The following is a 13,047-nucleotide window of genomic DNA, read 5'->3' on the forward strand; positions in this document are numbered from 1 at the left end:
ATGTTAAAAGCGATAATTATGATTGCATATATCTATTTGTTGCAACTATCTGTGGTCCGAGGATTTTAGCGCATTTAGCTGTAATAGACAGTATGAATTTGCGTGGTAAGTATACTGTGGCCGGATTTTTAGGTAGTAAAAACGATATTAATCTACATGTTTTTGATGATGGTGTAGCCCCGAGTAGGCATGATTCAAGAATTCTCTTACTTCCCTCGAGCAAGATCAAAGAAGCCCACTTGGCCAATGATAGCACACTATGCGAGTCTCACCGACTGTTCTACTGTTCTGGCTAGGTTCTTAACCTGCTGTAATCCTTGGTGATTCGAATCGGGCCAGAGGGAATAAGAAAGCGTAGTTTGAAAGAAGTTGCTCGAATTGTTTAACAAGTGATATGTAGTATTCGCAATCTTCATTCCATAGCATTTTTGATAGAAATGATAAGGGGTGATTTGATAGGGGACTCCGAGTTCTCCTCCGTTTATCTTGCACGGGGTTCCGGATCAGGCCCCGGGTTGTGTTCGGAAGACTCCGCCAGGCATGGACGATACCTACCTATCCTAAGGGCAATTGGACGCATGGTAATCCTTGGTAGATATCGGATGACCTGACTGTTAATTCCGGGTCCTTCCTCGAGGTTAGTGTAGGATTAATTATGAACCGGCCGTAAAGATGACTTTTGCCAACTTCTATGATATAGAAACATCTATCCTTATCTTCTAAAGTTGTAGATCGTGGATTCAAAGTTTTTAGGCTAGCAGGTTCGAAAACATATAATGCTCGCGAACGGCTCTTGATTTACATGTATACATGGCACCATATTTTCGGAATATTAATCTAAATAAGATGGGGAGATGGGACGCAGGTGGGGGATATCTTCAAAGTGGATTCTAACCAAGTCATGCAGGTTATGGTATCAATGTCTTTGTAAACAATCTGACAATGTAGTAAAGTGCGCTTGAGAGCCAACAGAGGCGATGATATGGTGGAGCTTGTGTGGTGAAGGTAGTAGATGAGTAATTTATTGATATTGTACAGTTACTACTCTATGGCTGGACGTGTGCTGCGTGTGGTGATGAACCGTAGGGCACGATGTGACGAGAATGGAAAATTGAAAATCATTAAAAATAAAATGCAAAGAGCGGCAGGGTACATCGGTACATAGGTCTCGCTAAGTGGTTGCGTATGGTTGGCCCAAGCTTTGGTTGCTGGGGCAGCGACGTTGTGACGTTGCAGATCAATAAAACTTGATTGGGATTGGGCAGGCGCTCGATTGTTTGTCCACACAGTCCCACACAAGAAAGTACGCAAGAGCGGGACAACCGTTAATAATAACAATAGCAGTTAGCACTATGTATGTATGTAGGCACAGAGCCGTAGCTGCTTCCCGTCGTCACATATTACCAGGAACCTTCTTAGATGAACCCCCATGCTCCGTTTTTTTCTTTGTCTAATCTTCAAATCCATCATATCCATCATCAATCCCACTTCTCAACTTAACAGTCATATTTGACTGATTAAACACTAAACATCGATTCTTTGAATTCCCGCTTCGACGGGATTAGCCTAGGCTAATTATTTACCACACAATTGCTAGATATCTCACATAGTGATACGGCTTCTGGCCGCATCGCAAATTCGCAAGTCGGAGACTCAACATTCCATCCCATCAAACAGAAACAACAGATGATGGCGCCGGTCGAGCGTGACGCACCGGTCGACCGCCCTCTAAGACATCAACATTCTTCTTCAATCGGAGCTATTGTGCCAATGTACGTTTCCTCTTTGTTTCTATCGCAGGTATTCAGCAATGTGGCTGTATCGTAGACTTACCAAGAGTTCTAGGTGGGATAGCTCTGATCCGGAGCGGGCGCCGCCCCCTCTACCAATGAATCCTCAGTCGCCAGGCGTAGGACCATCGCGGAGCGGCACGTCGCTAGCTATCCAATCTGCGCACGCCGCCCTGACTGAGAAGGCGCGCGAGCACGCACTTGTCCCCTCGCTCGCAAAACGTATGAACGACACATCACCTGATCGCGCTCTCGTTCAGAGAACAACAAGTCCTCATAAGCGAATGCAATCTGTGCAACCAGGCAGTGTTAGAGACCTTAGCCTGATGATCGAAGGCTCAAGGGATCGCGACTCTGCGAACTCCACCCCTCGAGGCTCACCTGAGAAAGATAGGTCTGCGAGATCACAAACAAGACCACAAACACCAACTCGTGGCAGGGACTACGAGAGAGAGGCAAGGTCGGCTGAAAAAGAGAACACAGCCCCTGGCACACCTACACCCATGGCGCCAAATCTGAGCTCGATGGTTCGCCCCTCTTCGAGGAGGCCGCCGCAGAGCATCCTTGGTGAAAATACGCCACCGCAATCTGCCACCATGCTGGCATTGCAAAATATGCCTTCCGTATCATCGCGAGATACTGAGACTCCCTTAGCAAACGTCACAAACAATTCTGCTCCTATGATGAAGCCGCATCCCTCCACAGAACATCTTTCCAACCAACTTCTCACCCTAACCAACATTGCAACCGCTCTCCAGAAGGAAATGTCTCAGCTTAGCCGTCGAAGTAGAGACAATGCTACAGACTTGATGAGCCTCAAAGAGGCTACGCACGCTAGAGATGAAGATATTCGAAAGAGTCTACGCGAGCTAGCTTTGAATTCTGGTTCGGAGACTTCTCGGTATCATCGAGACACCTATACTGGCGGTTTGTATCTTGACAACAAGCCTTTCAACAACATGTCGCCCGGACCAGGGAAGATGGGAAGACCAATCTCACTTCCAAGGATCCCGTCGCCGAATAGTTTCGCGGCCTCCATTGATCGAGAGTCGGTCTTAAGCACACCATCTCTTGTGAGCGGAGAATCTTCGCCTGCGACAATGGCCTTGCTCGAAAAGATCATCAGGGACATGGGCACAAAAGATGGCCAAGACTCAATTGTTGGCCGCCTGTCTGAATTAGCCGAGAGATTATCTGGTATGGCTTCAGCTGATAAAGTGGAAGAGCTTATCCACCATCTGAAAACATCCAGCGAACACACAGTCCACCCCACAAATGGCGGCCGACTGGACAAGGCAAGGTCTATGAGTTTCAGTAGTGATGATTCCGGATCTAAAATCAGCAGCGTGGTGAACCACCGAGTCGAAAAATTGATGAATGGCAAAGATCCTCGGCGACCATCGGTTACAACACGAGTAAACGACGTTTTGAATGATGATATTGTCAAGGTTATTCGTGCTGTTAAAGACAGCGTTGCTCAGGCAGGAGGCATGACGGCTGAGGTTAAAGCCCTTGTCCGGGAGCTCCGGGGTGAAGTTCTTGGGATGGGAAGGGAAATCAGCAGGAAACTGGATGACTGGCACGGTAAATCCCCCAGCAAAAGCGAAACTGCTAGTCGGGCGGAGCTAGCGAGAATTGTGGAGGAAGGTTTGGAACAGATAAGGGTTTACATGGCACATCGTCTTCGAGATCACAGACGAGTATCATCTGAGATAGAGAAGCCTGCCATCGATTACCAGGAGATCTACAACGCACTAAGGACTGCTCTGAGCGACTCAGAAGCCACACGAAACCACGACCCAAAACTAAGCCGAGACGATGTCATTGAGGCCGTTAAGGATGCGTGGGAGAATTATAAACCTGAGATCGAAATCCAACAGATTGGATTAGAGCGGGACGAGGTTCTTGATTGCCTCAAGGAAGGGCTGGAACAGTACGCTCCACGTCAAGATACCCCCCAAGGTGCGACACGGGATGAAGTATTCCAAGCAATTGTCGAAGGGCTTAAGCATTTCGTGCCCCCACAAATTGATACACCGGCTAGTATCTCCCGGGAAGAAGTAATCGAGGCCGTTAGGGAATGTCTCGAGGACTTCGAGTTCCCAATTGCACCTTCGACGAACGATCTAACTCGCGACGATGTATTGGACGCCGTCAAAGAGGGCATAACCTCCACCCAAAGCACCGCGCTGGTGCCTCATGGCGGTGAAAATACCGAGATTGCTGAACGACTTCACGATATCATGCAGTATATGCGGGAAGAGTTCAAGGCCGTTTCCGAGGAGGCGAAGCAAAATGTTGCTGCAAATGGAAGAGACACAGAGCAGGTCTTGGACGCCACCCGGGATGGGTTTGATCAGCTACGAACGCATATGGAAGGTTATATCAACCAAGCCGTCGGGCCCTCCAGCCATGAGGAGCTTATGGCTAACCTAGAGAATGGGTTTGAACAACTTCGCGCACACATGGACGAGTTTGTCGAAAAAGTCTCAGGTGCATCTGGCCAAGACGAATTAATGACAAGTATTGCTAGCAACCTCGAGAAACTACGGGCACACGTAGAAAGCTCCGCCGACAAAGCTCCTAGTGTCTCTACTTCCCCGGACCAGGAGGAGCTCATGATAAATCTCACCACCAATTTCGATCAGCTGCGAGAGCACATGGAAAGCTACGTCGATAAGGCTTCTGGCGCTTCCAACCAAGAGGAACTCATGAGTAATGTTGTCAACAGCTTCGATATCTTCAAGGAGGAGGTATCGGAGCTTGTTGCCAAAGCCTCGGATGGCTCCAGGGACATGATCAGGCAAGAAATTGAGTGTCTTCGAGATACAGTGAACTCTTCACTTGTCCCTCACGTACCACAAATGAGCGACAATAGAGATGTTCTGGAAGCAATCCGTGACAGTATCGAAAGAATTCGCGGAGAACTACTCCGTCCCCATGCCGGTACCACGGATATCCTTGACGCTTTACACGAGGGCTTCAGCGACTTACGACTCAGTATCGAGAAGGTAGCCGACAAACCGGCTGACCTGACAGCCAATGACGAAATCCTTGATGCGCTTAAGTCCGGATTAGATGGCGTTCAAACAAACATCGACTCTCTTCGTGAAAACAACCAGGAAAAAGCCGTGGCTACCGTGGCTCCTGCTGAGGAGTCAACAAGCACTGCTCTGATTCCTGCTGATCTCGTCAAGCACGACGACATCAAAAACCTCGAGGTTATGATGATCCAACTCCGGACTAAGATGGAGTCTATGGAGGCACCACAACCCCCGCCAGCAGCCGAGGGCCTGTCCAAAGATGATCTTGCTGAGTTGGAGGAGATGCTCAAGAACGGCTTGTCTAAAGAGGATCTAAACGAAATGGAGGAAATGCTCCGGAACATGCAAGAATCGATGGCCGGTATGTCAGGCGTGTCAAGCAGTAGAGACAAAGACGGCGAGCCTTCTGGCCCCCCAGCAAACCCCGAAGATGCTGCTACCAAGGAGGACGTGCTGGCCATTGAAACAATCCTTCGAAACGCTAAAGCTCGCCTTGATGAGTTAGTTGACGGCGAACAAGCTGTCCGAAAAGATCATGTTGATGCAGTTGAGGCACTGGTGCTCGAGACCAAAGACTCTCTGGCGGTGCTCGCTGGACAGCTAGAGACAGTTTCTCGAAAGGAAGATATTCTCTCTGTCGAATCTCTTGTTACCCAGATAACCACTTCATTGAATGAGGCAAAAGAACGTGCCGAAAAATCTCTCGAAGACCCCGACAAGGTTACCAAGACCCACGTTGCTGCAGTTGCGGCGGCCGTCCTCGAGGTCAAGTCGCTTCTTGAGCAGATGGTTAATTCTAACATCGCAGCTCTTCCCTCGAAAGATGATATCAGGAATCTAGAGGACGTTGTTAAGGAGCTTAAGGAGAACTCTACGTCCCTTGCCGAATCCAATGCGGTGGCGTTTCAAGAACAACAAGAAGGAACCGCCGATGTTGGTGAGCGAGTCACGGAAGTCAAGGCCTTCTTGGAAGAGTTCCAGGGCTTGGTTAAGGAAAGACTCGAGACCGGCGGTAACGCTGTTGAGTCCTTAGGCAAACTTCTCGAGGGCATAAGCGAAACGGTGCACCAGAATTCCGACGTCGGTAGCAACCTAAAGGAGATGTTTGAACTAGTGAAAACAGAATTCGAGGAATCTAAGTCTAGCGTGGTGGGTGCTAAGATGGACACCGATGAGAAAATCAAGGAATCCACCGAGGCATTAGGATGCAAGCTCGAAGAGAAAATCAGCGAGCTTGTGACGAAGTATGACGATTTCCAACTTGTTTTGGAAGATAGGTCGAAGACTTCGGAAGAGAGAGACGAAGGCATGAAAGCGGCAATGGTCAACACAAATACGATCGCGGAAGAACTTAAGGTCCTAATCGATACTCTTGGGTCAACTGTCACCGACTCCCTCGAGAAGATGGAAGAAGCATCGAAAACTGTCTTCGAGAAGGTCGAAACACTTTACGGCAAAGCCGAGGAAAACCATGCGGATGGCAAGAACGAGCATCAAATGACTCGCGATCATGTCAAGCAGGCCATCAGCGCTGTAGAGGGCCTCCAGGGCCATGTCGGCGATTATCAGCCAAAGATCCTTGATTCGATTAAGGAAGTACTTCTCATTGTCGGACAACACTACGAGCATTCGAGAGCTTCGGAGAATGGCATCTTGCAAAAGATTGAGGATGCCAAACCTGAACCCCTACTCCTGCCCCCTCCTCCCGAGAAATACGATGATAGCCTGGTGCAGTCAAAACTTGACAAATTGGACAGCGAGATGCTCACGATTCGGGAAAATTTGGACAGTGGAATGCACTCGAAGTTAGACAAGCTAGTCGACCACACAAACACTGCTAACAAGGCTTATGCCCAGCTGTATACTCTCGACATGGTGCACCAGCAGGTTGTCAAGACAGCTGCTGATATCGCGGAATTCCTTTCGTCTCAAAAACAGCGCATTAATGACGAGCATGATGACCGTGAAAAGACTCTTCAAGAGACGACAATCCAACTGGAGCGTTCGAAAGCCGAGAAAGATCAAGTCGAAACTAACCTCTTGTATCTCAAAGATGAGGAAGCCCAATTGCGCGATACCATCCTCGCACTAAGGGCTGAGCAAGATTCGCTCGTCCGACAGAAGACTCGATTAACCGCGGACGTCTCTTCTCTCGAGACTGCTCTACATCTTCGACGGGAAGAACTCCACGCTATGGACGCACGGGCTGAAGGCCTGGAGCGTAGGATACTTGAAGGTGTCCTAGACCATTCTCGTGCCTTACTCATGACGAAGTCCTCCTTCAAGGGCCGCGAAGCTATGAGCCGCAAACGAGTACCCGGTGCTAGATCTAGCTTAGGACCTTCCGACGACCTGAACTCTACTCCTAAACAGGCCAAACCTCGGGCAGTTAATATGGCTATGAATAATGGTCGAGCTAGTCTTGTCCCACAAAACCCTGCAGGCACCGGTCGCCGGATTCTGAGTCTCAGCCAGATTACAAATAACGTACCTACGGGTGGCCTTAAGCGCAGTCAGAGCGTTCGTACCCCGGCTGGTACAGGAGTACGAAAGAGCAGCTGGGCACCAGGGAAAAGCGGTGCTCGTAAGGACTATGGCGACCTGGACATGGACAAGGAGAACGTGGACCTAGTACGCGAGAGTGATGAGGAGGCGCGCGAAGATTCGCCTGCTGCCGAGTCAGAGCCTGACACACCTGTAGGAGAGGAAACTGTAATAGTTGGAAATGATGCAACTGGCAAAACTCCGGCCGAGGAGGACCCTACGGAGATGTCACCCGAGCCCGATGGTGAGGACGTCTACGACGACGAGGAAACAGAAGGAGGAGAGAGCGAGGCTGGGACGACCGTTATGACAGGTACGGCAACTGAGAGCGGGTACATTAGCGATGACCAAAGTCACAGTGAGTGGGCTGAGAGCGCCGTCGGCGTAGACAGCGTCATCTCTGAAAGCATTGCCGATACTGATAGTATCACAGGCGATGGGGAAGTTTTGGTGTATAATACCTAATGGATCTCTTGTATCACTCGACACGAGATTCTAGCTCTTGGGGGTCAATTGGGGAAAGAAAGGGGCGGGGAGTTCTGTTATGGAGTACGACGGGACGGCTTCACCTGCTTCTCTTTTTTTCCCGGTCACGTTTTGCTCATCACGGTCGTTGGATGAGGTTGGGGGGTGGTGGGTTCCTTATGCTTGGGAAGGGGACGAGGTTTTATGTCTTTGGTACGTCTGCTTGTCTTTCGTCGTATGAGGGCGTCTGGCACGTGGATGAACGAAAGAGGTGTCGGAGGGGGTGAATGGAAGGGATATCAATTTTGTTATTTTTTTTTTATCGGGGGGTTTTTTTCCTCCTCACTCGTCGTCGTTTGCGTTTTCATCCCTCTTGAATTGGTTTTACGTCTACATACCTAGTAGTAGTTTAGTCACGCTACGTATTCAAATGGAAACGGGGCATGGATCACACTGATTTAAACATATACCCGTCTAACCTAAGGCTTTAAAGTCTAGGTAGGCAGGTGGCCTGCTGCTCAAAGGGGGGAGAGAGATTATTAAGATTGTTCAAATATCGGAAAAGCAGCAGCAGAAGGGGTCTGGAGGAGGTTGTATGAGTAGGAGTAGGAGTTGGAGTAAGAGGAGACGGAGGAGCAGGTCCTGCTTCTTCATACCTAGTCTTTAGTACATAGGCATATTCATGATAATGACGACGAACGATATTTCCATTATTTTTCATATGAGCGACGTTCAAGTGACTTACCCCCTTTTACTGTTGCCATTGCCCTTGTGTTATTCGTTTGCTCCATAAGAGATGTAGATACTGTAATTCGTGCTATGTGCATCATGCCTTGCTCCGCCTTCCCGTCGTTGTTTTAGGAGATATGTAATTTACACAATGTTTGCCCACTTCGCCATTACTATTCAACCACAATCAAGCTTTTATTCAGGTAAAGGTGACTAACGAACCTATTCCTTCCCTATGTACGTATGTACGTATGCATGCATGTATGCATGTACCTACCTACCCACCCCCTACTGCCGTCGATGCTTCATCTCAATCTTCTCCCTCCCACCCATCCACGGCCGCAGGATCTCGGGTATAGTCACACTCATATCCGCCTCATCCCAGCCGTTCTCCAGCACAGCGGCCAAGACACGCGGGACAGCGAGCGCAGTCCCGTTCACGGTCCACGGATACGTCATCTTTTTTGCCGTCCTCAGCCGCGTGGCGAGCCGGCGCGTCTGGTAATCCGTGCACACGCTCGCGCTCGTAACCTCGCCCCAGCCATCGCGCTCGCCCCCGACGTGCTCCGGGTCGCGGCGGCTCGGGAAAAACGCCTCGATGTCGACCTTGCGGTAAGCAGAAGCGCCGAGGTCCGCCGTCGGCATCTCGAGGACGCGGCAGTGCAGGCCGAGCCCCCGCAGGATCTCCTTCTGCAGGCCGAGCATCTCGTTGAAGACGTCCTTCGTCGCGGCCAACTCGGGCCGCGTCCACGCGAACATCTCCACTTTCGTGAACTCGTGCACGCGGTACAGGCCCTTGGTGTCGGCGCCCCGCGCGCCCGCCTCGGCGCGGTAGCACCGCGACACGGCGACGTGCTTGAGCGGGACGTCGGCCTCCTCGAGGACGGAGTCGGCCTTCATTCCCGCGAGCGGGATCTCCGCCGTGCCGGCGAGGCAGAGCTCAGGTTTCTCCGGCTGGCCCTTGAGCGCGTAGATCTGCTGCTCACCGTTCTGGTCGCGCGGCTGGAACCCGCACGCCGCGCCGATGTGGCTGTACACGATGCTCGGCGGGGACACCTGGCGCCAGCCCAGCCCCTTCTTCGTTGCGACGGCGAGCGCGTAGTTGACGAGCGCCTGCTCGAGCTGCGCGCCCTCGTCCACGAGGAAGTACCAGCCCCACCCGGACGTCGTGGCCGCGCCCGCGAAGTCCAGGATGCCGAGCTCGGACCCGATGTGCACGTGCGACCGCCAGACGCGGTCCGACGACGAGGGCTCGGGCTCCGGGTGGTCGTTGATGAAGCTCAGGACGCGGGGCTCGTCGCCGCGCGGCGTCTGAGCGCTCGTCAGGTTCGGGATCGCGAGCGCGAGCTCGGTCGCCTGCGCTTTGTAGCGGTCTTCGTCTGCTACGATCGCCGAGAGCTTTTTCTTAACGATGCGCGCTTTTTCGATGAGTTGCTCTTTGCTCATGGATTTGATGTCGCCGTCTGGGGTTGTGCCATCGGGTGTCTCTCCCGACTTAGACTTCGATTCCGTCTCTTCGTCCTCTTGTTGGATGGTTGCCGCTATCTGCCGGCGCAGAGCGTTGCCTCGTTCGCGCAGGCTCCTGCTGTCTATCCGGCTGGCTTGCAATTGCGCGAATAACTCAATTATGCGCGAGGGGTATGCGCTCTGGGCCTTATAATTCCGCTCTTTGCAGTTTTTTTTGTACAACGAGGGGTTCCCCCGGATGTGTTTGATATCTATATTAGGCTTTGGGGCGGTTGGGGGTCGCGATTGAATGAGGATGTCATTGGATTTGGAATTGGCACTGTCTGTGCTAGTCGTGGAGTTATATCTACGGCTAGAGCTAGAGAGTAGACGTGTTGTTGTGAAATCACGGAGGAGTCGTTGCCTTTTGGGAAGCCGAACCAAATGGCATTGAAGGCACATAAAAGGTGCTTTAGGAGCCTTGATCATGGCGACAGAGATATGCAGTGAAAATCTCAACGCATTAGAGATAAATGGGAAGTAAAGGTATCGAGGATTAATGGCGCAACGTGGGACGTTGAAGTTGAAAAGCTGAAAAGTTCAAACCTGGTTCGATTCGCGGATCTTTTTTGGAGTAGCTTCCTTCACTCCCCGCACTTTACAGGGGTAGCTCTGTCTCCACATCCACATCTCCGGGGCCACATGCTGGTCGTGAATGCCGTGCCATATATAACCTGGGTTAGGTTCACAAGGCAGGAATCATGTAGGTAGGTACGGATGAACGGGTACATGTATCTACGGAATAAGAGTGAGAATTGTCCATAAATACCCGAATATCCAAGAAATTCAATATGTCAAGTCGCAGAACAAGGCAGGAATTAGGAATAACCGGGCTTTAATAAGTAAAGCTTTCTCTAAAAGTCCCAAGACATGTGACAGGGTATCTCTACAACCAAAACTCGTAAAAGTCCCCTTTTCATCGTTTCTCGTTATTCGGAAAGACATAATCATTTCTAATCCCTTAAACGTTAAATAGAACCCCATACTCCCAGAGTCCAGTTGTTACTGGTTTGGGAGGCCTGACCCCTAATCAGACCTCCTGCACCCATACTCTGCCTCTGTTGTGCCTTAATGTCGACTTCGCTAGGACGGCTTGCCCCATTGACGCCTTGTTGGAGCCAAAGCTCGCGGTCAATCGTAGCTAAAGCTGGGACCTTGAGCTGCGCTGCCATGCTAGCACCACACCAAGGGCCCAGTGAATCGAGAACCCGGAGCGTTCCTTGCACAATGGGCTTATAATTCCTATCCTTTTTGATCAATTCCTCTACTTGATCAACCTCAGGGGGTGCATGGGCCGGATTAACAGGCGGCGCCGTTTCTCCCCCTTCTGTATTGCTACTCTCGGCCTGGACAGGTACAGGAATGGGTCCTTCGCCCGATTGACGACTGCCATTCCGTTGTAATTTCGGGTTTGTCTTGTATTGTTCAACCCCTTTTCCCCGAATAGGGTCCCAGCCCTGTTCTTTAGCCAACGTGGAAACTTCGTCAAAGATGCGCCCTTTAAGTCCAATGATATTGGAGCAGCCGCCTGTAAAGATAATACGTGACATGCAAATTGCGCGTACATCTAATGGCAGTTGTAGAAGAGCCCTGTAAGCGAGTAGGTGCACAGGAATCTCATGATCGTCGAAGCAACATGGGGAAAGGTGAGGTTCGAAAAAGACGGCTTCGCATGGTTCGGCCAATTCCGCGAACGGAATTTCCACCGTCTTTGGGGGCTTGCAAGAGTTGAGGGTAATTGTCATAGGAGAGCGATCTTCCGACGGTGCTACTGTTTCGGTCTCGTCCTGTTCGTGAAGCGTTGCCAATCCTTCAGGGGTGTCTTGTGCCAGTTGTCCTGGGGCCCGTTTGCACCAGAGCATACGAGTTGCGAATTCCTCGCACTCCTCGAAGCTTACAGCATGATCCTCTAACTTATCCTCGGGGTGCTCTGTACGTGCTGTACCCGGCCGCCCACGGATAGTATTAGTCAGGAATTCGAACGTCTCTTCTACTAAGAGCTTGCCAGCTCTGACAGTCCTCCAAGTATGCACTTCTCTATACTCATAAACAGCAGTAATTGTCGTCTCATGCCAACCAATATCGATAACAAGGGCTGATCGAGAGCCCGCGGCGAAGGCAGACATGACGGGAGACGAAAGAAGCGATATAGTAGGTGCCTGGAAGCGGTTGAAGACGGTGTCGAAAACGGAGGAGATGAGTGGTATAGGGAGTGTCGGCGGTAATACTAGCGTTATTCTTCTCGGTCGAGAATCGATGAGCAGATACCTAGAAACGAATATGTCAATTCCAACGACTTGAATAATATAAGAGTATCAAAACGAGCAAACGTACTTGGTGAAAGCATCTCTAAGCTCGCGCTCAAGTTTATCTCCGATTAAAGCCAGATCCTGGCCCCTCACGTCTAGTTGCCACAATTCGTGATCGGCTCCCCAAGGCTTTCCGGAAGCCCTCTTGCGCCAGTCAGCCTGGTAGCCAATATCCCAAGCCCTAAAATCTCCGGCACGTCTCTGTTGCTCCGGACCAAACGACACAATCCTCTTAGGAGCTGGGTCGCCCGCAAAACCAATACGCAATTTCCGCGATCCTAATTCGATGATGATTAGTTCATCATCGGCGCGTAGTGTAGAGGGCGATCCAAAGGACGAGGGCACAATCGTTCGCGGAGGCGTGTGCGGCGTGCTTGGTAGCGCTTGAACTGACGAACGGTCGCCGGCTCGTATACTAGATACAGTACGGTGGGGGAGACTGGCTCCTGCGCTCGACGACATTTTGGATTTATTCGTGTGTAGTAACTTTGAAGCTTCCTTCCCTACGCAGGTTACATGTTGGAATTTAACAACGTGAGCCCATTGTGTTTCGTTTTATTTCATTTTATTTCTGGTCGTTTGCAGGTTTTAGATTTCATTGCTTCAAACCCCCTGTACCTGGTGCTACCCGACCTAACAGCCTAAGCATGTTATGCACGT

The 13,047-nt window shown here is 50.7% G+C and overlaps 3 protein-coding genes across 3 annotated transcripts; 1 reads left to right on the forward strand and 2 right to left on the reverse strand.

Annotated features, from left to right (window-relative positions):
* Window positions 1-1,323: 1,323 nt before the first annotated feature.
* On the forward strand, window positions 1,324-8,556 carry F4807DRAFT_408681 (uncharacterized protein). Its single transcript, XM_047996464.1, has 2 exons — window positions 1,324-1,772; window positions 1,846-8,556. Exons 1-2 carry the CDS (start codon window positions 1,687-1,689, stop codon window positions 7,841-7,843), a joined length of 6,084 nt encoding a protein of 2,027 aa, XP_047858208.1. The 5' UTR covers window positions 1,324-1,686; the 3' UTR covers window positions 7,844-8,556.
* F4807DRAFT_408682 (seryl-tRNA synthetase) lies at window positions 8,533-10,683 on the reverse strand. The gene has a single exon (XM_047996465.1). The coding sequence runs from the start codon at window positions 10,505-10,507 to the stop codon at window positions 8,861-8,863; it is 1,647 nt and encodes a 548-aa protein (XP_047858209.1). The 5' UTR covers window positions 10,508-10,683; the 3' UTR covers window positions 8,533-8,860.
* F4807DRAFT_408684 (actin-like ATPase domain-containing protein) lies at window positions 10,684-12,965 on the reverse strand. Its single transcript, XM_047996466.1, has 2 exons — window positions 12,413-12,965; window positions 10,684-12,346 (listed from the first exon to the last, which is right to left on the reverse strand). Exons 1-2 carry the CDS (start codon window positions 12,847-12,849, stop codon window positions 11,047-11,049), a joined length of 1,737 nt encoding a protein of 578 aa, XP_047858210.1. The 5' UTR covers window positions 12,850-12,965; the 3' UTR covers window positions 10,684-11,046.
* Between the last annotated feature and the right edge of the window lie 82 nt (window positions 12,966-13,047).

The sequence above is a fragment of the Annulohypoxylon truncatum genome (assembly GCF_022578515.1).
Source record: "Annulohypoxylon truncatum strain CBS 140777 unplaced genomic scaffold F4807scaffold_3, whole genome shotgun sequence".
In the NCBI taxonomy this organism is placed as follows: domain Eukaryota; kingdom Fungi; phylum Ascomycota; class Sordariomycetes; order Xylariales; family Hypoxylaceae; genus Annulohypoxylon; species Annulohypoxylon truncatum.